Source organism: Schistocerca piceifrons, chromosome 8 (assembly GCF_021461385.2).
Source record: "Schistocerca piceifrons isolate TAMUIC-IGC-003096 chromosome 8, iqSchPice1.1, whole genome shotgun sequence".
Lineage (NCBI taxonomy): Eukaryota > Metazoa > Arthropoda > Insecta > Orthoptera > Acrididae > Schistocerca > Schistocerca piceifrons.
This window is the reverse complement of record NC_060145.1, coordinates 189,362,524-189,386,876: the sequence shown is the minus strand read 5'-3', so window position 1 is coordinate 189,386,876 and position 24,353 is coordinate 189,362,524. Positions and strand designations below refer to the sequence as shown.

The following is a 24,353-nucleotide window of genomic DNA, read 5'->3' as shown; positions in this document are numbered from 1 at the left end:
CCCATTTGTGCTACGGGCTGAGTATTGTCAAAGCTGAGAGACATGTAAGATGCCATTAAATAGAAACCTAAAAGAGATAGGTGCTGGAACAGCTCACACACAGCATTACTTCCCCTTTCTTAGCCAGTCCTTTGTCTGGTTTGACGAGTGCCACCATGACTTCCTCTAGACCAAACGTCTAAAAATTGTTAGATGTATTCCATTCTTCCTCTTCCCCTACTGTTTTTACCCTGCACAGCTCCCTGTAGTGTAATGGGAGTATCCGCTGATATCTTACCACACATCCTATCATGATGTCCCTACTTGTTAGTGTTTTCCAATTACTCCTCTCCTTTCCGCTTCCGAGGAGAACCTCATTCCTTGCCGTATCAGTCCACCTAATTTTCAACAACCTGCTATAGAACCATATTTCAAACACTTCGATTCTACGTCTTCATGATTACTCTGAAATTCACACTGAAGTGCATGACGCAGGCTACATCGCAGCACTCCCACAATACTTTCTTGCCATTTCACTCTCGAAAAGTGCACGGGAAATAGAACACTTCAATCTTTCCTTCCGAGCACTGATTACTCTTATTTCATTACTATGACCATTTCTTCCATCTATAGATTGGCGTCAGAAAAATATTTTCATTCAGAGTAGAAAGGTGGTGACTGAAATTCCATGATGAAGTCTTGTCGCAACGGAAAACATCTTTGTTTTAATGAAAACTACCCGAACTCGCGTATAACGTAAGTATCTCTCTCTCTCTCTCTCTCTCTCTCTCTCTCTCTCTCTCTCTCTCTCTCTCTCTCTCCCACTGGAACTCGAACTCGAACCCGAATTTCCTACTTATCGCGAGCTGCCGCCTTAGCCTTTGGTTGTCTACACACGACTGATGGCCAGACCCAAAGTTCCATATGTCGTCAACCTTGCGTCTGTGATCTATACTCGTACATCTACTATGTATATTCCCCTGCAAGTCAGACGTCGTACTTGAAAGTAGCTTACACGGTAACGGCGGATAAATAAGATATTGCAGTGCCTGTGTTCTGATTAGGATGCCAAGTTGCTTTGGACATATATGTATGTCAAAAGGAACTTTGCATCGGGCACTGCAATATCATAATACAGAAAAGGTGCCCTCCACCAATCCTGCGTGGTATGGATCTTGTGTAACGTAGCAGTCCTCCAGGTGAGGACGGACAAGCATAGTGTAGGCAATCTCTTTAGTAGACTTGTTACGTCCTCTAAGTGTTCTGTCAACAAAATGCAGCCTTTGGCTCGCCTTCCACGCATTATCTTTGTAATGTTTCCAATTTAAGTTTTTAGTAGTAGTTTTCGACAGCTTTTAGATAGTAGAGTAAAATGGGGAGAGAGCCATGCATTTTTTCAAACGCCAATAACAAACACGAAAAACACTAGTATATGTGAGGACTCCAGATATCATTTGAAAAGACTGAAATAATGGTAACGGATCCACTTGTAATAGATCACATCACAGTGAACAATAGGGAAATTAAAATAGTGAAACAATTTAAATATCCGGGTGAAATTATAACACATAAATTGGACGACAAACCTGCATGGCAAGCAAGAACTAATAAAATGATAAAAGCTCAAAAACTAACATGGTCTACGTACAATAAAAAATGTCTATCAATTAAAACAAAATTAAAACATTACAAGACGGTGGTTCAACCTGAGGTTACATACGGAAGTGAAACTCTTTTGAATTTGGAACAGCTGGTTGGCAGTGTCCATGACGTCCGGGTGAGTAGATATATGGCTCATGGCACACACAAAAAAATTACTGTTTCGTGTAGGATTCTCGAACGTAGACTAGTCATACGTGTCAGGTTATTCACTGCGGTAAAGTTTCAGCGAGTGAAATTGATGGAGGTCGTAACAACTAGCTATTCACCATATATCGCATCGTCTGTCATTGATGTTCATATAAGAAAACAAAGCAATGAATAAGTTGATTGCTCCTAATTAACTATACCTATTTGTTGTAACATTAAAACTTGATAAATTTTCCTGTGGAGCAAAAGAAGACATACGACCCATAGTTTAGGGTACGACTGGAATGATAGGCTAGTAGTGCGACTCCGCTATTTAGTGATAGTGTCAAAATCTCTCTGAAATGTGTCGTAAATTCATGAAGGTGTGTCCCGTCTTCGCAACTAAATAAACGCTGTTTGTCTTTTACCATACACGTTTCGCTTCCTTTATTTATGAAACATCTTCAGTGGCCTGTCCCACAAGTTTGCATTACAGAACATACGAGAAGCCGTAAGTATAAAAAGTCATTGCTCAACACCATGACAAAACACGGACACGAACCTTCCGACATGGAAGAGGACATGTAAATTTTTGAAGTGAACAATCGCAACATAAGCTCCTGATATTACAGGATAGCTACCATATAGGAAGAGCTTTTTCAGTGAAAAAGTAACTAATGACAAAATCAACATCAGCAATAGCTCAGTGACCATGTTAGTCACTAATCTCTCTCTCTCTCTCTCTCACTCTCTCTCACTCTCTCTCACTCTCTCTCACTCTCTCTCACTCTCTCTCACTCTCTCTCACTCTCTCTCACTCTCTCTCACTCTCTCTCACTCTCTCTCACTCTCTCTCACTCTCTCTCACTCTCTCTCACTCTCTCTCACTCTCTCTCTCACTCTCTCTCTCACTCTCTCTCTCACTCTCTCTCTCACTCTCTCTCTCACTCTCTCTCTCACTCTCTCTCTCACTCTCTCTCTCACTCTCTCTCTCACTCTCTCTCTCACTCTCTCTCTCACTCTCTCTCTCACTCTCTCTCTCACTCTCTCTCTCACTCTCTCTCTCACTCTCTCTCTCACTCTCTCTCTCACTCTCTCTCTCACTCTCTCTCTCACTCTCTCTCTCACTCTCTCTCTCACTCTCTCTCTCACTCTCTCTCTCACTCTCTCTCTCACTCTCTCTCACTCTCTCTCACTCTCTCTCACTCTCTCTCACTCTCTCTCACTCTCTCTCACTCTCTCTCACTCTCTCTCACTCTCTCTCACTCTCTCTCACTCTCTCTCACTCTCTCTCACTCTCTCTCACTCTCTCTCACTCTCTCTCACTCTCTCTCACTCTCTCTCACTCTCTCTCACTCTCTCTCACTCTCTCTCACTCTCTCTCACTCTCTCTCACTCTCTCTCACTCTCTCTCACTCTCTCTCACTCTCTCTCACTCTCTCTCACTCTCTCTCACTCTCTCTCACTCTCTCTCACTCTCTCTCACTCTCTCTCACTCTCTCTCGGCGTAAACACACGTTAAATACACAGTGAAAAGTGTAAGTGAAGTACTGTAATAAATATTGGCGAGAAAACGCAGAAAACCGGTCGTACGGAGATCGAGTAAACACACCTCCAGTATGACGCACATGACTTAACAAAACTGTAAATCGTAAATAACATCGAACGATAATTTAACTTCACGAAATTTGTGCTGCAACAGTTGTTTCTAACTTGAAAAACAAGTGAAATGATAAAATTTAACATAACGTACTTGTAACTACTACATAGTGCATTCATTATGTATATAAAGAAAAACATGTATTAAAAGCCAATGAAGATCCTTCATAAATAAAAAGAGTGAAACGAGTTGCAAAAACGGAACACAGCTCCATGAATCTTGAGGCGACTAAGGAACGACAGAAAACGGAAAGGTCGATGTATCTTACAGCTTGTCTGTTGTAAGGTGTAAGCTACGTTCGTGGTTCACACGATCGGGATATGAACCGTGGCCTCGGAGCCATACACTGAGACGCAACTGTCTGCAGGATGGCAACATGCCGCTATGCTGCGCTTTCGCCTTTTATTTGTAACATTTCTCTCCTGTTCGTCTCAACCAGATTGTACTTTTTGGAAATATAAGAAGACGTTTATTGTTGAAACTTTCAGAAAAAGTTCCTGTTAACCACTGATATCTGATGACAACAAGTAGCGCATTCCTTCATTCCGGTTATAACTTGGTGATGCATCGATCGAATATCGTGGCACACGCTGGCCGTCCTATCTGCTCTCTTTTTTTAATGAATCTGATTTTTGTAACTATCACAGTTCAACGTAATTCTCGGTAAAATTTCATTTCCGAAGGGAAGATGCTATGTCGCTTACAGGAAAACTGACGCACACCGGATAGAAACTTAACTCATAACTAGTTATAATTAAAATTATTACAACTTTCTCAGACTTAATCAAAATAAAAAGCGTTAAGTGCTCTTACTTAAACATCTAACTCAGAAACGGGAACGTTAAGAAATACCTTTTACTTGTATTTTTATTTGCATATAACAATTACGATACCTGAACCGAATAAGCAGCCAACACAGATCGTACAACCAAGCAGTGGTAATCAGAACCGTAACCGTACTAGCAATCAGAATCGCTAACAGCAAATGAGCGTTTTCGACTTCTGCAATCTGATCTGTCAAACCGTGAAACTGCCAAGGCACTACGAATTACATCAAAACACCCTAAACCTCTCTGAATGCAGCTCCTTTGGAGTGCACAACAACAAAGCAGATAAAAAATAACGCAAAGTGCAAAATGGTACATTACCGTTTCAGTGCACAGTATTTATAGGAAATCATGATTCGCAAACAGCAGTATTTCCACGTGGTTACAGATGCAATTTCGGTCATAAACGGGCCATCATCAGTTATAAAATGACATGAAACTAAGATGACAAACCATGACTATTGACAATAAACTTATAAACCTGGAGAACATAAAGCATATAGTAGACATGTGACAATGGGCAACTGATACTTGAGGTTTGCTATAAACATGATTTTTGATGTGATATACTGAGAAAGGTCCATTTATGAACGAAACCGGTTGATTAATGGACAGTTCATGTTTCGTAAACCTAGATTTTCCAAAACTTGCTAGAAGCTGTAAAACATAGTCACTTCAAAATAATGTAAATATTTCTTTCATGAAGTACTCGAAGAACTGCTTGGTAAAATACAGGAAGACCGTTTCGAAATCACTTGAAATTGTAGCTTTCATTGTATTTCTCTTAATATAGTAGCATCTTCTCGTTACTTACACAGTCCTACCAAACCTTTTTTCTGAAGATAAATTTAAGCATTAATGTAAATGGACTATGGTGATAGACCTATTCTACATGAAGTATGGGTAGACTTTTTTTCTACTTAAGTGCTGATAAAATTTGGTAACAATACTAATGACGGTGTATATTTATTTACAGTTCTTCGAACTTTTCGTTTCAGGGAGATTTCCAAAAAGACTGATATCAAATTTGGTGACAACGACACCACTATAACCTACAGGCTGAACAACACGTACGTCTTCGTCCCAGAAGAGTCAAACGGCACGCTGAACGATACAGTCACCGTCGCCAACATGCCGCTTATGGTGAGACACGACTTCCTTTTCTGACCACTAAATTGTTTAAGGCTATCTCTAGGTACATTGTAATGTTACGTACATTAGACCAATCATCACAAAACTATTCCATTTAGTTTCATAATTGAAACAGCAACCAGCCCTAAGTATGGCTTGGCAGGATTTATTTGACTCAAACCATGACCGATTTGATTTTTTGTAAATCCATCGTCAGATGGTTGTTTACTCGCTGGGACCTCGTTTCGTAATTAATGTTTACAAAACAAGGCACCCGCAAGAAAAGAACGAAACTCGTAAAGACCATGAGAAGATGGATTTGTAGAAAAACAGAAACCGGTCGTGATTTGATCCAAATAAGCCATTCTTGTGGCTGGTTGCTGTTTCAATTATAGACGTTATTGCGTTACACCAACGGTTATCAAAATGTCAATTTTTGACCAAATAGCGGAATCGTAATTGCTACCCAAGAAAAGTCAAATATGCGAGATAATCTCAGACTTGTAGAAGATTTAAGTTGACAGTTGTGAATATTATCGAACAAAGAGTTCAATAAGCCATTGTTGCAAAATACTGATCACAATCACTGATAGAAAAACGGAGAAATCCGTGAAAGCCGGTCTCTGATAGAAGAGTTAGCGGTCGGGAGAAATGCAGAAAAACGTAAGGCCGAGCTTACCTAACGATTTATCCTCGGAGATAGGTTTGAAGAAAGACAGATCTACGTGTACAGAATTAGTGGGTTTACAGCAAGATTGTAAAAAATGTTGACTTCAACGACTCTGTGAAATTCTGAAGTTAGCCGAGTAACATACACAGAGAAAAAAGTTGTTTGTACATAAACCGGACTGCAATTACGGGAGTGGGGCATAAAAGAGAAGCAGTAACTGAAAAGTGAGCCTTAAATATTGTAGACCGTCCTCGGCATCATTCGGTAAGTACTTCAAGCTGGCATCAAATGAAATAAAGGACAAATTCTAAAAGGGACTCACTGTCACAGAAAAAAAACTTAGAGACAAAAGTTTGCTGAGGACTTAATTGACAATAGATAAAGTATTTGGAAGGGCAATTGAGTGGAACGGGTAGTGTCTTGAAACGAGGAAAGACCAACATCAACAAATGAAAAAACCGAGTAAGAAACGTAGTCGAATTTAATCAGCTGATGTTGATACAATTTTGTGGGAAATCACACACTACATGCACTCATAGACTTGGCCGATTTTCGAGGTAAAATAATTGAAGGTAGGCGAAGTAGGGATGGTATAAAATAAAGTAACAGAAAGAAAAATTTGGTAACAACTAATACAAATTTGTTTCGTGGGCCTTCCTGAAAATATTTATATGGAATGCCGCCTTCAACGGAAATGAAACGTGGACGATAACCAGTTCGGACGAGAATAGAAACTTCTGAAATGATTCGCTATAAAACAATATTGAAAGTCGTGCGGGTAGGTGGGGCACCTTAGATACTAAATCGGACTTGGGGAAGTGGAGGGGGGGGGGGGGGATGGAAGAGAGAGAACGAGAATTATAGCCCAATTTGATCAAAGGCAGGTATCTGTCGATAGGACGCATCCTGACCCACGAAGGTATCGCCAGTTTTGGGGGAGGGGGGAAGAGGCAGTAAGCATATCGATATGTATGTAGTTTGCTGTAAAAATGCTAAGGCTGACACTTGCACAGGATACAGTAGTGTGGAGAGCTGCATCAAACCAGTCTTCGGACTGAAGAAGAAGAAGAAGGCCATCCCGAATTTTTTCTTCGTTCCGTTCCTGTTACTAATAACAAAACCGTTTTTCATGTGGTATAACTCCTCTTATCAAACTGACTTTCGTCCAGCACTTCAATTCCATCTCTTAACGTCCTTAGGTGCGATACACGGCCTACAACTTAACAAGCCTCATGGACACTGCCTACCTAGCCACGCAGGAGGAAATAAATCGCAGTTGCATGTGGTAAGAGAAGTCGGAGCGTGTGTACAGTATCGACAACTAACCGAAAGGATCGTGCAAATAAATCAGCTTCAAAAAAAGATAATTCTCCGCAGAAAAATGCGTGTTAATGAGACCAGTGCTGTACAAATGCAAGCTACAGTAAAAGAAATCAGAATTACTGAGTTCTCTCACATTACGCTTCTTGGGGGGGGGGAAGTATTAGTTGTGTTGCTTCCCGCAGACGTACGTCTACAGATAGTGAAGGAACTGCCGCACACGAACTAAAATTGTCAGTTATTACTCAAAAGAATTAGCAGTCCTAAATCACAATCAGTAACGTGGTTATCGAACAAAATTCGATCATTCCAGCCCATTTGTGAATAAACAGTTGAATATGAACAATGTTTACAAGAATTTAGGAACTGTAGTTTTAAGGACCACCAAACCGTGTGCAAGAAAGGTGTGTATCTCGGAGCATGAGCGCATAGCTACAGTCTGATCAAGGATCTAGGAGCGATGGTGGGGCCACGGATAACAAACGTCTCCCGCCATACAATTCTAACTCACTTGCCTATAGTAACAGAGCCCATAACAATGAACTGAGGAGTTATCATGCTACAGTTTAGAAACCCATTTTTTTCTGTTTGAAAGAACAGTTGGGTAATTCAATCGCCTGGTCACGATGGCGACTGCTTGTGTTACTCAGCGATACAGAGGCCACAATTACCGTACCTGCTGCATAACTCGTCATATTCAGTGCGACCAAACTTCGTCCTCTCACAGGTGAAAGTGTTACTTCACGTTGTGATAATGCGATTTGAGTGTACCCATGTTTGTCTCACCAGCCTTCAACGCCACAATTTCATTGAACGACCCCGATTAGTGGATATATATTCCTTCGCATTTCCTAGGGTCTACAGTTGGCTGTTGTACCAAGGCAGTTCCTTCATGAAGGCTAAACACGTCTACTGCCACAGTGTGAGCCATAGTGAGCGCTCTCAACATAATCCTTCCTTCCCCACCGATTCATTCTAATGAGCGTTCACAACACAGTCCTTCCTTCCCCGCCGATCCAGCGGAGGACCACCTAATTAATCTTATCAGTCCACCTAATTTTCAGCAGCCTTCTTTAACACCGCAACTCAAATGCTTAGATTCTCCACTTTTTCTACGAGGGCGTGCTGAAAAAAGCGTCCGAATTTTTTATTCTCTTCTAAATATCCGTTGAACCATTAAACGTCGTGCATATTACTCGGTTGACTTTACCACTTCGCAATTGCTACCCTCTGTGTGGGGTGTAATGTAGCTGTGGCGATCCGTTGTAACACCCCACCCATCACTTATCTGGTATTGGCGTGTGTTCACCCCAGTTAATTGACCAACAGATCAACAGAGTGCAAAACTGCCGCAATATCGGATAACGCAAAATAAAGTAATAAGCCCCTGTGACTCCTGATTGAACTGTGGTGGCAGTGTTGACATTAATTGATTCAGAATTGATCACTTTTAATTAAAAAGGGGTGCACATTGGTGTTATATTCAGCTATTGAACACCAGATGCAAATGTTGAACATAAAATTAATTAATAAAGTGACTTGAGATTTCAACTACTTGTTTGAAAACAGATGCAGTCAATCAGCACAAATTTAACTCCCAACCTTCAATCATCACATTACAAGACTCTCCTATGAGGCAGTGGTAATAAATTGCGTTTGCGTGGAGTAAAGCGCGATAACTAAAAAGTAATTCCTATCGACTGACCCAGGCGTAATACGAAGTGCGAGAAGAATTCTGCAATACACGGCCCATGAAACCCTCGAGAAAATCTTGCCGACGTGATCCAACAAATCAAGCAGTGGCCGGAGCTGGCGCAATATCACCTAAAACAGCGCGGAGGAGCGGCTTTGTTGTGCAGACGTCGGCCCACCTCATGGTGCTGCAAGGCTGCGCTCGTCTATTCACTCCTAGCTATCTTGCTCAGTACAAAGCTGAACCAAAACTTCTTATCTCCAACCTCAATCGTTCCATTTGCTAAGTCCTAAACTGCAGAGATGCTCACTCTTTCTCAGGCAAGCTGAGTAAAGAATGCCACATCCGCACTCAAGGCAAGCTCGGAACAGAACAACACTACGGAGACTTCTCACAGTCCTCTCTTCGCCTCGGTTTCCTCTCCAGCAAAATCACTTACGCCAATTTCAGCACAAGTCGCGTTAATTATGTGTCGCTTCCCAGTGCCAACCAATGCCTGCTCTGGGAAGTGAACAAATTCCCACAAAACTTCCCTTCATCTCACCTTATGCTATTTAGCTCCTCCCAGGCCACCCATCAAGGTTAGTGTCTGCACATACACCAATTTTTCCGGAATTCTGACTCTCAGGAGAGTACTTCAAATTCCTTGGTCCCTCGTTCCCATTGGAGGACGGCGTATTTCATTCTGTCGCTCTTCACCTGATTTACTTCAGACTCTGCAGACCGCGATTACAGCGTGAAGTTGCTATAGTCACGAACACGCGTATGTTGAGCTCTGTTGACCGCTCCACCGTAGCTTTGCACGGCTTTCTCGCCTGTTTCGCTGAAAACGGAACGACAGACATTTATCAACAGGCGTACAAGTCCTCCGTCTGCTTCCCGGTACACCAGCATGGGGTCAACCACCCACTCAGTCACTTACCTTAAGGCAGCTGGAGGCCGCGCCCCGTTACCGCTTTCTCAGAGCTTGAGCCGCCCTAAGCTGCCTATTGTTGCTTCCCTTCGCCGCTCCCCCACACGGCCACAGTCAATTCTGATTACTTCCCTGGATAAACTAGCCTCCAGTAAATCGACGCATTTCCACAAAGTTTTCATGTCGTGTGAATTACTTCAAAAACCATCACCCGACATTAATTATTCCAATACATCCACACTATACCCTCTACAAGATGAATTGTGCCTTATCAGTCATTTTTGTTCAGCCCTACAGTTCACTCAACGTGAGTTAGGTGATCTTTAATGACTTCAACTAAGGGCCATAGTTCTTGCCATCTTACACCATAAGAAACAGTGTGCTGTAATAGTGTTATGAACTCAGCGAGTATGTCCGCACATGGCGCACCCTCTTCTTCAGCATGACAGTGCCAGACAGCACACGAGCGCTGAGACGTCTTCAACAATCTGACGCCTTAGGATGGTTGCCATCGATCATCCTCCATGCAGTCCTGACTGGCCCCATCAGATTTTCGTCTGTTCCCGAGACTGAAACAACACCTTCAAGGAATTCACTTTCAGTGATCAAGCGCTACAAGCAGAGATGAGGTTGTGGCTCTGTCAACAATCATTCTTCAGTGACGGTATGAACAAACTGGTCTCACGTTAGGAGAAATGTGCTTGACGACAGGGATTGGAAATTAATACGTATGTGTGAAGAATAAAGATGTAGAATGTTAACAACGCTTTTCTTTTTTTAGAAACCTTAGAAGTTTCCCGAAAAAAATTCGGAGCCATTACTTTTCAACTTGCCATCATAGTTTCACACAGTCCATGATTGACTACCATTACATTTATGTGCTCCAGACGTACATTCTCACAAACTTTCCCCTCAGATCAAGGCCTATTTGTGACACTAATGGAGCTTCTTTTGGTCAGCAACGCCCTGTTAGTCTGTGCTTATCCGCCTCTTATACCCTCCTTGCTTTGCCCCCAATTTTTTTCATTTCCGAGTTGGCGTAATGTCTCCACTTATTCTGTTATATATGGTCCCAAATTTGTTAAGTTTATCTGTAATCTCATGTCTGCTACTCCTCTAAACATTCATTCGTTTATTCTGTATGTATTCAATAGGTAACTCAATTCTGTCTCGCTTCTACTGATAACAGCAATATCATCTGTGAATGTCATTTATAGCCTTCTGGATGTTAAGTCCGCCCTGTTAGGCAAAGCTGATTTTTATTGTACCCAGATACGTTTCAGCACCTCTGAGCCATTAGTATTCTTTTAATTGAAAATAGTGAAATGTTAACATACTTTCAGTGATGATTGATCAGTGAAAATTATACTTAAACAACAGTTGTTTTTGTCATTACCTTAATTTCACAGTCTATCCTCATGTAGGACCGTTCGTGTATCATGATGTACTGGAGGCTTGTCAGCTGCAACGAACTTCATGTTTAAAACGTAACGTCCTTGCGTCAAGATATTTCGCGATTATTTTTGGTATTACTCATGGTTTTTCTTTCTCCAGATAGTTTTATTTCTGCGTTCTCATGAGTCACTGAAAAGCACATACAAATTCTACATCTATTTTCTAGAATATTGTTTGTAACGAACACTCTCCATTTCTCTGAATATTGCAGTGTATTCATTCCTCTATTGTTAGTTCATGGAATAGGCTGTGGCTGGTTTTTCTTATTTTTAAATCTGTTCGTATTGTAGTTCGTTGATGGTTGTGGGCCATTAGGTGGGTAGCAGTTGTCCTAGCGAACGTGAGTTCATATATGCCTGATCTGCTAAATTTGACTCTGAGTGTTTCTTGTGTTCCGAGCACACTCTGTGCTACGTCGTCTGTCCTGTACCCCTATTTGAAGCTCACGCGCGTCCACACACACACACACACACACACACACACACACACACACACACACACACACACGATTGTTCGCAGAATGGGCAAAATATTTAAAAAAAGCTTCAAATAGGGTGTAGGACGGACGACGTAGTACAGAGGAGAGTGCTCGAAACACAAAAAACACTCAGATAAATTTAGCGGATAAGGCGTACATGAACTCTCGTTCACCAGGACAACTGCTACCCTCCTACTGGCGAGCGCATGCTCTGTTGTGTCCTGCATGTGCTTAATGTCTGTGTGGTGTTATTCTGTGTTAAGTTAGACTGTAATCTTTTATCTCAGTCCGTTGTATCTTCCGAAACGAGTATGTGAAACGTAAGTTTCTGCCAAGTTCAGTTGCGCGCCTTCACGCCTGTGTAACAGACGGCTCCCCGGTGACTTTGCAGACGGCGTTCGCGCGCATGCAGGACGCGGGCTTGCTGGCACGGCTGGCGCTGCGGAGCGGCATGAGGGCGCTGCAGGCGCAGCCCTTCCACAGCCTCACGGCGCACCAGCTGTTCTGGGGCTACAAGGACAAGCTCATCAACACCATCCAGACTGTCATGGGGCCCTTCAATCCCGCCATGAGGAACCTCAAGGTCGGCCTGCTCCAGACGGTGAGTGCCCTTACACCAAGCTACTTTCGGAGGATCCAAACTCGACTGCAGCCGCAAAATCGTGTACAAGCTTTATTCAAAGAAATATGACAATTACATCTACATGACTTCTCTGCCATTCACATTTAAGTGCTTGGCAGAGGGTTCATCGAACCACCATCATACTATCTCCCTACCATCCCACTCCCGAACAGCGCGCGGGAAAAACGAACACCTAAACCTTTCTGTTCGAGCTCTGATTCCTCTTATTTTATTTTGATGATCATTCCTACCTATGTAGGCTGGGCTCAACAAAATATTTTCGCATTCGGAAGAGAAAGTTGGTGACTGAAATTTCGTGAATAGATCTCGCCGCGACGAAAAACGTCTTCGCTTTAGTGACTTCCATCCCAACTCGCGTATCATATCTGCCACACTCTCTCCCCTATTACGTGATAATACAAAACGAGCTGCCTTTTTTTTTTTTTTTTTTTTTTGCACCCTTTCGATGTCCTCTGTCAATCCCACCTGGTAAGGATCCCACACCGCGCAGCAATATTCTAACAGAGGACGAAAGAGTGTAGTGTGAGCTGTCTCTTTAGTGGACTTGTTGCATCTAAGTGTCCTGCCAATGAAACGCAACCTTTGGCTCGCTTTCCCCACAATATTATCTATGTGGTCTTTCCAACTGAAGTTGTTCGTAATTTTAACACCGAGGTACTTAGTTGAATTGAAGCCTTGAGAACTGTACTATTTATCGAGTAATCGAATTCCAACGGATTTCTTTTGGAACTCATGTGGATCACCTCACACTTTTCGTTTTTTAGCGTCAAGTGCCACCTGCCACACCATACAGCAATCATTTCTAAATCGCTTTGCAACTGATACTGGTCTTCCGATGACCTTACTAGACGGTAAATTACAGCATCATCTGCGAACAACCTAAGAGAACTGCTCAGATTGTCAACCACGTCATTTATATAGATCAGGAACAGCAGATGTCCCAGGACGCTTCCCTGGGGAACACCTGATAACACTTCAGTTTTACTCGATAATTTGCCGTCTATTACTACGAACTGTGACCTTCCTGACAGGAATTCATGAATCCAGTCGCACAACTGAGACGATATCCCATAGGCCCGCAGCTTGATTAGAAGTCTCTTGTGAGGAACGGTGTCAAAAGCTTTCCGGAAATCTAGACACACGGAATCAACTTGAGATCCCCTGTCGATAGCGGCCATTACTTCGTGCGAATAAAGTGCTAGCTGCGTTGCACAAGAACGATGTTTTCTGAAACCATGCTGATTACGTATCAATAGATCGTTCCCTTCGAGGTGATTCATAATGTTTGAATACAGTATATGATGCAAAACCCTACCGCAAACCGACGTCAATGATATAGGTCTGTTGTTCGATGGTTTACTGCTACTACCCTTCTTAAACACCGATGCAACCTGCGCAATTTTCCAATCTGTTGGTACAGATTTATCGGAGAGCGAGCGGTTGTATATGATTGCTAAGTAGGGAGCTATTGTATCAGCGTAATCTGAAAGGAACCTAATCGGTATACAATCTGGACCTGAAGAGTTGCCCGTATCAAGCGATTTGAGTTGCTTCGCAACCCCTAAGGTATCTACTTCTAAGAAACTCATGCTAGCAGCTGTTCGTGTTTCGAATTCTGGAATATTCCATTCGTTTTCCCTGGTGAAGGAATTTCGGAAAACTGTGTTCAGTAACTCCGCTTTAGCGGCACAGTCGTCGGCAACAGTACCATTGGCACTGCGCAGCGAAGGTATTGACTCAGTCTTGCCGCTTGTGTACTTTACATACGACCAGAATTCCTTCGGATTTTCTACCAAATTTCGAGACAATATTTCGTTGTGGAACCTATTAAAGGCATCTCGCATTGAAGTCCGTGCCAAATTTCGCGTGTCTGTAAATTTTAGCCAATCTTCGGGATTTCGCGTTCTTCTGAGCTTCGCATGCTTTTTCCGTTGCCTCTGCAACAGCGTTCGGACCTGTTTTGTGTACCATGGGGGATCAGTTCCATCTCTTACCAATTTATGAGGTACGAATCTCTCAATTGCTGTTGCTACTATATCTTTGAATTTGAGCCACATCTCGTCTACATTTGCATACTCAGTTCGGAAGGAATGGAGATCGTCTCTTAGGAAGGCTTCTAGTGACACTTTACCCGCTTTTTTAAATAAAATTATTTTGCGTTTGTTTCTGGTGGATTTGGAAGAAACGGTATTGAGCCTAGCTACAACGACCTTTTGATCATTAATCCCCGTATCAGTCATGATGCTCTCTATTAGCTCTCTATTGTTTGTGGCTAAGAGATAAAGTGTGTTTTCGCAATCATTTACAATTCGCTTGGGTTCGTGGACTAACTGCTCGAAATAATTTTCGGAGAAAGCATTTAGGACAATCTCGGAAGATGTTTTCTGCCTACCGCCGGTTTTGAACAAGTATTCTTGCCAACATATCGAGGGAAGTTTGAAGTCCCCACCAACTATAACCGTATGAGTGGGGTATTTATTTGTTACGAGACTCAAATTTTCTCTGAGCTGTTCAGCAACTATATCACCGGAGTCTGGGGGTCGGTAGGAGGAGCCAATTATTAACTTAGTTCGGCTGTTAAGTATAACCTCCACCCACTGTGAGGCAACGGTTGAGAATTTAGCATACTATTCAGAGGCTAACAAGACCTGAACCAGGTGACTTAACACAGTGAACAGTCCGCTCCCCATATGATCCCTAAGAAAAAAAAGTCGCTTCATGACAACTAATGAGCATCTGCTGCCCAATCGAAGGTGAAATACAGGTAACAGCGAACGAGCGAGCACAAACACTAATATATACAGGGTGTCTTACCTAACTCCGCCATATCAAACGGCTCTGGAACAATAGATATTCAAAAACGGTTTTCACCAACATGAACGAAACGGCAGGGGCTTAGAAAACCAAATACTATACGAAATTTTAAAACGTAGACAAATACTATTTTCAACACAGACTTGTGTATTTTTAAATGTACACCCCAATTATTTCTTAAGCAATCAGTAGCATGAAAAGGCACAAAAATCATAGCGTTGGTTGCTTCGCAATACGTAAATTACATCCCGAGAAATTGCGAAGCGAATTTGACGCTTTAAATTAATGAAGCGCACAGCTAACGCACGTCTGAGACTCAAGCGTGCACCTCACTCTGCCTGTGCCAGGGGATTACACAGTATGAACGTATACACAATCCACAAAAATAAAAAAGTAACACGTCCTACGCAAAGTTACGTTTTTCAAATTGTAAATGTATGTTTATTCTAACGAAATGACAACAAGAGCTACAATTAGAGATAACACACTTGAATTCGCTTTGCTACACACATTTACTAGTGCCCTGTCGCCCAGAGAAACTACCGAGCGGGGTGACGCAGTGGTTAGGCACTGGACTCGCATTAGGGAGGACGACGGTTCAATCCCGCGTCCGGCCATCCTGATTTAGGTTTTCCGTGATTTCCCTAAATCACTCCAGGCAAATGCCGGGATGATTCCTCTGAAAGGGCACAGCCGACTTCCTTCCCAATCCTTCCCTAATCCGATGAGACCGATGACCACGCTGTCTGGTCTCCTTCCCCAACCAACCAACCAGAGAAACTGTATTGTTGTGCATTACATCCAGCACAGGAAATACACCCACATCTTGACCAATGAAACTGTTTCACGTCAACATACGTTCACAGTGCCCTCAGTTTGCATCAATACGCATTTACAGACGGATAACGAGAGTATTGCACAGATCGTAGAGTTGCTACAGATATTGCCGCACACGCCGCAGTAATATGATATTGCATATCATCTACTGTCGTTGGGGGTTCTTGATACACTCTCTCTCACTGCTCCCCAGAGAAAGTAGTCTAATGGCGTAAAGTAGGGGGACCGTATCGGCCATAGCAGAGTACCTCCCAGCCCCATCCATCTATTTTGAAATATCGCGTCCAGAACGTCTCTGGCAACTTCTGCATTTTGTGTAGGACATCCATCATGTTGGAACCACATTGATAGACGCGTTTCCAGTCCACCGAGGGCCGAACAGCACAATAACCCTGAAAGAGTGGTTCGGTGTGGGGCAGTGGAGGGGAGAAGTGGACTGCGGTAGTCGTCGTGGGGTTGTGGACCACTGCGGCTGCGGCGGGGACGGAGCATCTCCGTCGTTTCTGGGCCCTCGGTTAACATACTAGTACTACTACTACTACTACTACTACTACTACTACGCTCCAGCTCAAGAAGGGGCTAAACTATCCCCCTTCAGGAGTGCCATCAATGAAATATGACCCAATGACGTGTTGTCACACAATACCGCACCACACGTTAACACTCCACTGACGTAGTACGTCAATTACGTCACGATTACCGGCTGCCTGAGGTGCACGCTTGAATCTCAGGGCGTGCGCTGGCGGTGCGCTTCATTCATTTCAAGCGTCAACGTCAATTGAAGTGTTGCGATGAAACTGTCATGATTTTTGTGATTTTTCATGCTATTGATTGCATACGAATTAATATGGGGTGCCTATTTCAAAATACATAAGTTTGTGTTTAAAATAGTATTTACTGTTTAAAATTTTGCCTAGTATTTCGTTTCCTAAACCTCTGCCGTACGGTCATGGTGGTGAAAACAGTTTTTGAATATCTGTTGTTCGTCTAGAGATATTTGTTATTTGAGGTGGCAGAGTTCAGTGAGACACTGTGTGTGTGTGTGTGTGTGTGTGTGTGTGTGTGTGTGTGTGTGTGTGTGTGTGTGTGTGTGTGTGTGTGAGGGGAGTTGTTTATCGAACTAAGAAATGAAGCCTACATGGCACTGTAACAGTCTATTAAAAATACAGAGCACAAACTTTCAAATTAAATTATAAACTAAACATTGTTAGATTCTGGCACACGTGGGTGGAATTGGAAATGAAATGATGCTATTAGCTATGTCGACGTAAATTCCCCCTCCCCGTCTTTTTTTTCTTAACTGAAGGTTGGAATTCCGCCGCACCCACGACGACGTGGTGACCATCACAGAAGCTCTACTGTCATTTTATGTTGTTAGTTTCAGTAGAGTACTCACCAGTACTAGCTTTGTCTGTGAGCACGTAAACCCAAATGGTGACAGAATAGTACAACAGACTAATTGAAAGAGTCCAGAGTACATGCAAGCGTAGGTAAGAGTTTATCAGACTGTGTGAATTACCTTCGACAACCAAGACTCTAACTTGAAGTAAACAACTTCGCGATCCCTTCGCCATGACTCGCAGATATGCGGTTTATTCTTACCATAATTCGAAGATTCAGGGGGGGCAGTAACAGCTGACAGTTTTCAGATCAACCTCAAAACCTCAGCATCCATGAACAGCCCTGGGGAAGAGCCCTCCCACTCTGCGCAGGCATAAGGTGTTCAGCTTCCATAAGGTGTTCAGTTTCAGGCGAAGTGTTTCCTCTCTGCAACTCTTACAAAATGTCTATCTGCTATCCTGCTGAAAATTCTTTCTTCTTCTGACACCACGGGCTTTCTCAGCCGATAGCTCTACACTTTGAGTTCTCACCAACAAAAAGTTTACAACAATAACAATTTCCTTCTACGCAACATCCTACCATGATTAACCAGTACTGCACGTCTCCAAGATGGAGGTGGAACGCAGAACGTCTCTCCCCAGTTACAGTGGGTTCACGTTCCTGTCGATGACAAGGCCCACTCGTACACAGGCGCGAGTCTTCCTTTCCACCACAAAAATGATTTTGGTGAACTAACCCAGCACTGCCCTACAAAATTTAAACCTCCACTCCTGCTGACCTACTTCGAATAAAGCAAATTCATCTCTGCCTGAGTACGTCGTATCCCCCAGCCCCTTGCAGATTCATAGTTCTTTCGAAAGCATTCTTCCCTCTGTTTCCCACAATGACAGCTTGCGGACTGGCAGAAGTCATCTTCAGTGCTCTGTGAGACTTTTATCTGCACATGGGCCACTCTCTCGTCCAGCCACGCAGACTACCTGTCTTAGGACCAAGCCTTTCACCTAGAAAACTTTTTAAGGGACGCTAGCCATTCGACACCCGCGCGCCTCAGGTTCCCACAGCCTGCCAACAGACCCACCTTCTAGAAAAACATCACCTGTATCTCTTACCAAATAGAAATGAAACTGAGAAGTACTTCTAAATTTAAATATCATTAGTGTTTGTTTCATAGTATTTGCATTTCCATGCACAGGTAGAAATCAGAATTTAATTTGGGTTGTCTAACTTGGACATAGAGCAGATTCGGAGAAACTTTTTCGCAACAGAATGAATTTAAAAATTGAGACAGTCATACTTACGAGCTGCTGTTAAAACAAACGTTAAATACCAGTTTCGATCAACAGGTCATTTACATCTTCGTATATGGCAACGTCTACACCTAGGCGTAAAACGTAAAAGAACATTCTGAGGCATTGAAACTCCGTTAACAGTAAAATGGATCTATATGCTTCAGTGGAAGATGGCGAAGTAGGACTGGCTAGAGGAATTATATAGAAGCATATATAACTATGGAAAGATAACGTCTACAGGAAATTAATAGCTTTCGGAGCGCACAGCAGCGGTTGTATGAATATCAAGAGCTCAGGTGGAAAACCAGTCCTAAGCATAGAAAGGAAAGCTGAAAATTCTGAGGAATATTTGGCGGGGCTATATAAGGGAAATAAACTTAAAGACAATATTATGCAAACAGGAAGCGGATAGGGATGGGAGATGTGATAAGGCGAGGTGAATTTCACAGAGCATTGGAAGACATAAGCCGAAACAAAGCCTCTGCAGTAGACGACAGCCCCTCAGATCTGCTGATACCGTTGGCAGAACCGGCAATTAAAAAACTATTGTAGCTGAAGTGCAAGATGTTTGTCCTCAGATACTTTGACTTCAAAAAGAAAACAATAAGTCAAATACCAAAGAATGCAGGTGCTGTAAGATGAATATTACCGACCTATCAGTTTAATAGGTCAAGTTCGAGGAATAATGACACGAATTATTTACAGAAGAATGGGAAAACTGGCAGAGACCGACCTCTTGGATCATCAGTTTGGATTCTGGAGAAATGTAGAAACACCCAAGGTACAATACTGCTGACCCTACGACTTACCTTGGAATATAAGTTACAGTAAAGAAAACCTACGTTTAAAGAATTCATAGATTTACAAAAAGCGTTACACTGTTCACTGAAATACGCTTTCTGAAATGAAATGCTGAGGGTAAACGGGAGTAAAATAAAGGGAGCTTAAGACTGGTTATAACTCGTAATGTACTAAGACGGCAGTTTAGGAGTCAATGGACGGAAAAGTGAGTCATTTGGGAGGGAATCAGACGGGGTTGTTTGCTATCCCCGATATTATTTTGTCTCTACATTCTCAAGCAATAAAGGAAACCAAACACAAATTTAGAGTTACAGTTCAACGAGAAGAAATAAAAGTTTGTGGTTTACTGATGTCATATCTCTGTTGGACAGTAAATGACTGGGAAGAGCAATGGAATGGATATTGTCTCGAAAGGACGATATAATATGAATGTGAATGAAAACAAAACAAGAATAATGGAATGTAGTCGAATTAAACCAGGCGATGTTGAAGTAGAGAGGATAAAAAATGTACACTGGCAATGGCAAGAAAAGCGTTTCTCAAAAGGAGAAGTTCCTAACGTCGACAAGAATTTGTTAAGAAGTCGTCTTCTGAAGGTATTTGTCTGGAGTGCAGCCTTCTAAGTAAACGAAATGTGGGAGATAAGCCGTTGAAAAGAGAGAATACAATCTTTTGAAATGTGGTGCTATAGACGGTTGCTGAAGATTAGAAGAGTACAGCACGTACCAGATGATGAAATACTTAATCGAATTCGGTAGAAGAGAAATTACTGACATAAATTGAGTGAAAGAAGGCTTTGATTGACAAAACACATTATGAGAAATCAAGGAATCGTGAATGTGTTATTGGAGGGAAGGGAGTGGGGTAAACAGGTATACCTGGATCAAGAGACTAATGACCTCAGATGTTAAGTCCCATAGTACTTAGTCATTTGAACTAATACAGTAGGCAAGTTCAAATGGATGAGATGCAGCAGTTATCAGAAGATGAACACACTTTGGCTGGATAGAGTTGATGCAAAGCATCGGACGAAAGACTGTACAAACAATTAAATTTGTACGTTGTGTTGTTGTTAGTATTAATGAATTTACTGTTGGCGGAGATTTGTTAAACAAGAATTTTTTTCATTTTTTTACGCCGCAGTATGAATCGTGCCACACGGGCAGATTGTACATAGTTTAGTGGTACCTGATAATCAGTCGACGGAAATTAAAAAGGTTTATTCCGCCAGGAAATTTTCGTTTCTCCGAATCATGATTTTTTAAAAATATTTCTAGGCTGTACGCAATCACCTATACAAAATGTAACTGAACAATCGTTTTGCGTATTCTCAAATCGTCTTGCGACCCCTCTCACTAGTCAATAAGACTGCTGACAGCGACAATTCCTGCCTAGCTGACTACCTCGTCAAGCTGTCAAAATACCACTAGTAGATGATTTTCACAATTGCGAGATACATGCTGGAAGTCACGAGCATCACTCTGTTATGAATATTTTTAATTTTTACACCAACCCTTAGTCATCGAAACACATACCTCTCGTTTTTCGATATTGTCTCTACTTCCCCACTTCTTCTCATACATCTTTTTACACATGGTTCAGTAAACCTGTAACCTTCCTTAGAGTGGAAGTCAGTTTCGGCTGCCCGAAGATCATTACGCATTGTTTTTTGGAGGTCCTCATGAAAGGAGCTGGCCTCGAAGGTCTTCTCACACGGAACCATTAAGACGTAAGTAGTGAGTGCGAAGTCGGAACTATAGGGAGGGTTTGGGGGTGAAGGGATGGGGCGAAGGTGAAAGGAAGTGCTGAAGATTATAGCAATCAAATTGCATCATCTCCTCCACAGTAACATGAGCATAGTTAAGTGCAGTGCACGATGAAGGTGTCTTAAGGGAGCAGAAAGCATCTGCGCGGTGCTGAGGTTCGAGAAAATCAACCATAATGCAATTGTTCCCGTCACAGAAGACACTGCCAAAGACCTTTCCATTACATCACTCACTTTCATTTTTAAGCCTCATAAAATGGAACCAACTGTCACCACATCAAAAAAAATCGGCAATAAATAGTTTCCGTCGTTTCGAAATCTCTGGAGAAGGCTTTAGATAACTCTTCTCTGAACTTCGACCAATAGGTCTCATGTTCATTGACTGAAGACAGGAAATTTTTGATAACTTAAGCTTTGAATCATTTCCTGTACTGCATTATGTCATAATTCAAGTTTAGTTCGATATAATCTTCGTAGGCGTGTTTCACTTCTCTAATTCGTTAACTTTTACTTCCATACCTTGGAGGTCGGTATAAGGCGAACGCCAAGAAATTATCTTGGATGCCTGTGTTCCCATCGTAAGTCTTTCACCCATGTCTTATCACTGTCCATGCTGAAGTCTTTTATTTTTTTAATGTATCCTAGGTTCACATGAGGGAAGTTAATATCATGTTGTCAATTCAAAGTAAAAAAATCTGTGGACTACGATAATACAGACGGGTTTATTAAATTTTCCGAACTGTAGTTACAGCTAAGATTTGCCTACGACGTGAGCGTCCCGCAATGCGTGGAATGTAGATCACGAAACAGTCCTTAAGTTGGTTGTTGCAGATGATAGAGCTTTATTAACGGTGACGACAGAGTGTGGTTTCGTAACAGTATGTTAGGTACTTGCGGATACCGATGCCGTAAAAGGTCTCGCCCAACATAATTTTTAAGAAAATCCTGATCGTGTAAATTACACTGACCTTCCTTTTTTCTTCTGTACGTTTACTGATACATTTTTGATGTCTGTGCGTCATGTTCTGTAGGTTTTGCTTTTGTACCTGTAAAAAATATCGTACACTTTTCGTTGGTTTCCTATATTAGGCTAAATGCATAGCGATTTCTAATTTGGAGTCTTTCTCAGTTTGTCTTTGAAGCAGCTCTACAGGTGAAAAGAGTCGGGCTTCTTCAGTCTGTACATTGTGAACACGGTAGTATCAGTAAGCTAAAGAATGGATGTTGACTCACTGCAACTCGTTGTGCACTTTAATATTAGTTAGGAAACAATGGGCCACATCAGTACCTGTGGTAGATAGCCTATGTCTGTTACTCCTCGTCCTTAAAAGGAAAATTAGAACGTCAGGAGGTTTACCCATGTACTCACATGAGACCTCGTCATGTAGTTAATAATCGTAAGAATTTTGCGCCAGAATGCTAGTCCGATCTGTATGGGTGGTACTGAAGACCAGTCACGCGGGTATTGCGGTATCAACTAATCCTAATGCTACAGCTTACAGGAAACATGGTTGGTGCTGTACTACAGTCTCTGCACCGAACTATTGGCCTTCTCCCGGCTCAGAACACATCGCATCAATTGAAGTCACACTGAAAACAAAATTGAACCGGAGCTCCGTCTGAAAACGTGACAAGGTGCCTAATACGAAACTCCGCAAGTGGTGTGTAGCGCGAAAATGCAAGGAACGTAGCAAAATTACACACCACCATCGTCACCGATCGTTGGGATAAGCAGGAACCCGCACTTCCTCCGTGATTAGAACAATTTGTTACGCTGTACCTCGGACCTTAAAGGAAATTACTTGCTTATTCTTAAGAGGATTTACATCATTTCATCCCAAGACGCCGGACAATGTATAACGGACGGTGTACTGTACCAATATTTGTAAATTCCTTTTCCGTCCGCTTATGGAAGGAAAGAAAAATGATCTATGTGACAAAATGTAAGCTTCTGTACGCGCTCGAATCACTAATCTTACTCTCATCGTACCTGTGGAAGGGATAATGTTGCGACAAGTTCTTCGTCGAATACAGATTCTCTGATTTTGTTCTGCATTGTGCCCCTGAAAGTAAGTTGCCTTCAGTCCAAAGAATTTCTTTTCAGTTTTCAAGATACATCCGTTAAACTTCAGAATGGGCCTCTCATACATTTTACGAGCATAGCAGCACTGCTGTTGTATATAATTTATCACTCCAAATACTGGAGCAGCAAGTGAAATGGTATTTCCCGCCTTCGGCTGATATTATTACTTCTTCTTTTCGCTAATGTCGGCTATTATTCTATTCTATTTTTGCTTGAGCACAACGTTTTCAATTAATTCTTCTACTAGGTTCCATCCAACCAACTCCAGGAACTACTACAAAATCTTTGGGAAACAACTACAATAATATGAGGACCCTACGCTAATACTGAGAGATGAAGATCGAAGAACGACACACAGTAACAAGGAAAATGCGGAAATCATGGCAAAAGCATTTTACAAACTTCTGAATTGCGAGGAACCCAAAGAACCCTTACAAATCAACATAAATACCCCAATAAAAACCAAACCTAACAAACTAGACCCTCCAACTTTCCAAGAAGTAGAAGAAATTCTTAAAGAACAAAAAAATTATAAGGCATGTGGAGAATATCAGGTTTTTGTCGAAATGTGGAAATATGCAAGTGACATAGTCAAGACCTCCTTACACATGGCTCTAACAAAAATTTGGGTAACAGAACAATTTCCCGAACATTGGACCACAGCTATCATCCACCCACTGCACAAAAAGGGAGATAAGAGCAACCCAGACAACTACAGAGGCATCTCTCTCCTAGATTGCACATATAAAATTCTATCCAAGATCCTATATCAAGGAATCAAGGAGCAGTTAGAACAGGAGTTTGGGGAATATCAGGGAGGTTTCAGACCATGGAGAAGCTGTGCAGAGCAGATAATTAGTTTAAAA

The 24,353-nt window shown here is 42.1% G+C and overlaps 1 protein-coding gene across 1 annotated transcript in view; it reads left to right on the top strand.

Moving 5' to 3' along the window:
• The window catches only part of LOC124711347 (lysosome membrane protein 2-like), a 368,649-nt gene that overhangs the window by 231,167 nt on the left and 113,129 nt on the right, over positions 1-24,353 (top strand). Inside the window, exons 5-6 of the mRNA XM_047241385.1 lie at positions 5,253-5,397; positions 12,306-12,515. Coding sequence (XP_047097341.1) covers positions 5,253-5,397; positions 12,306-12,515 — 355 coding nt within the window. The remainder of the gene's footprint in view (positions 1-5,252; positions 5,398-12,305; positions 12,516-24,353) is intronic.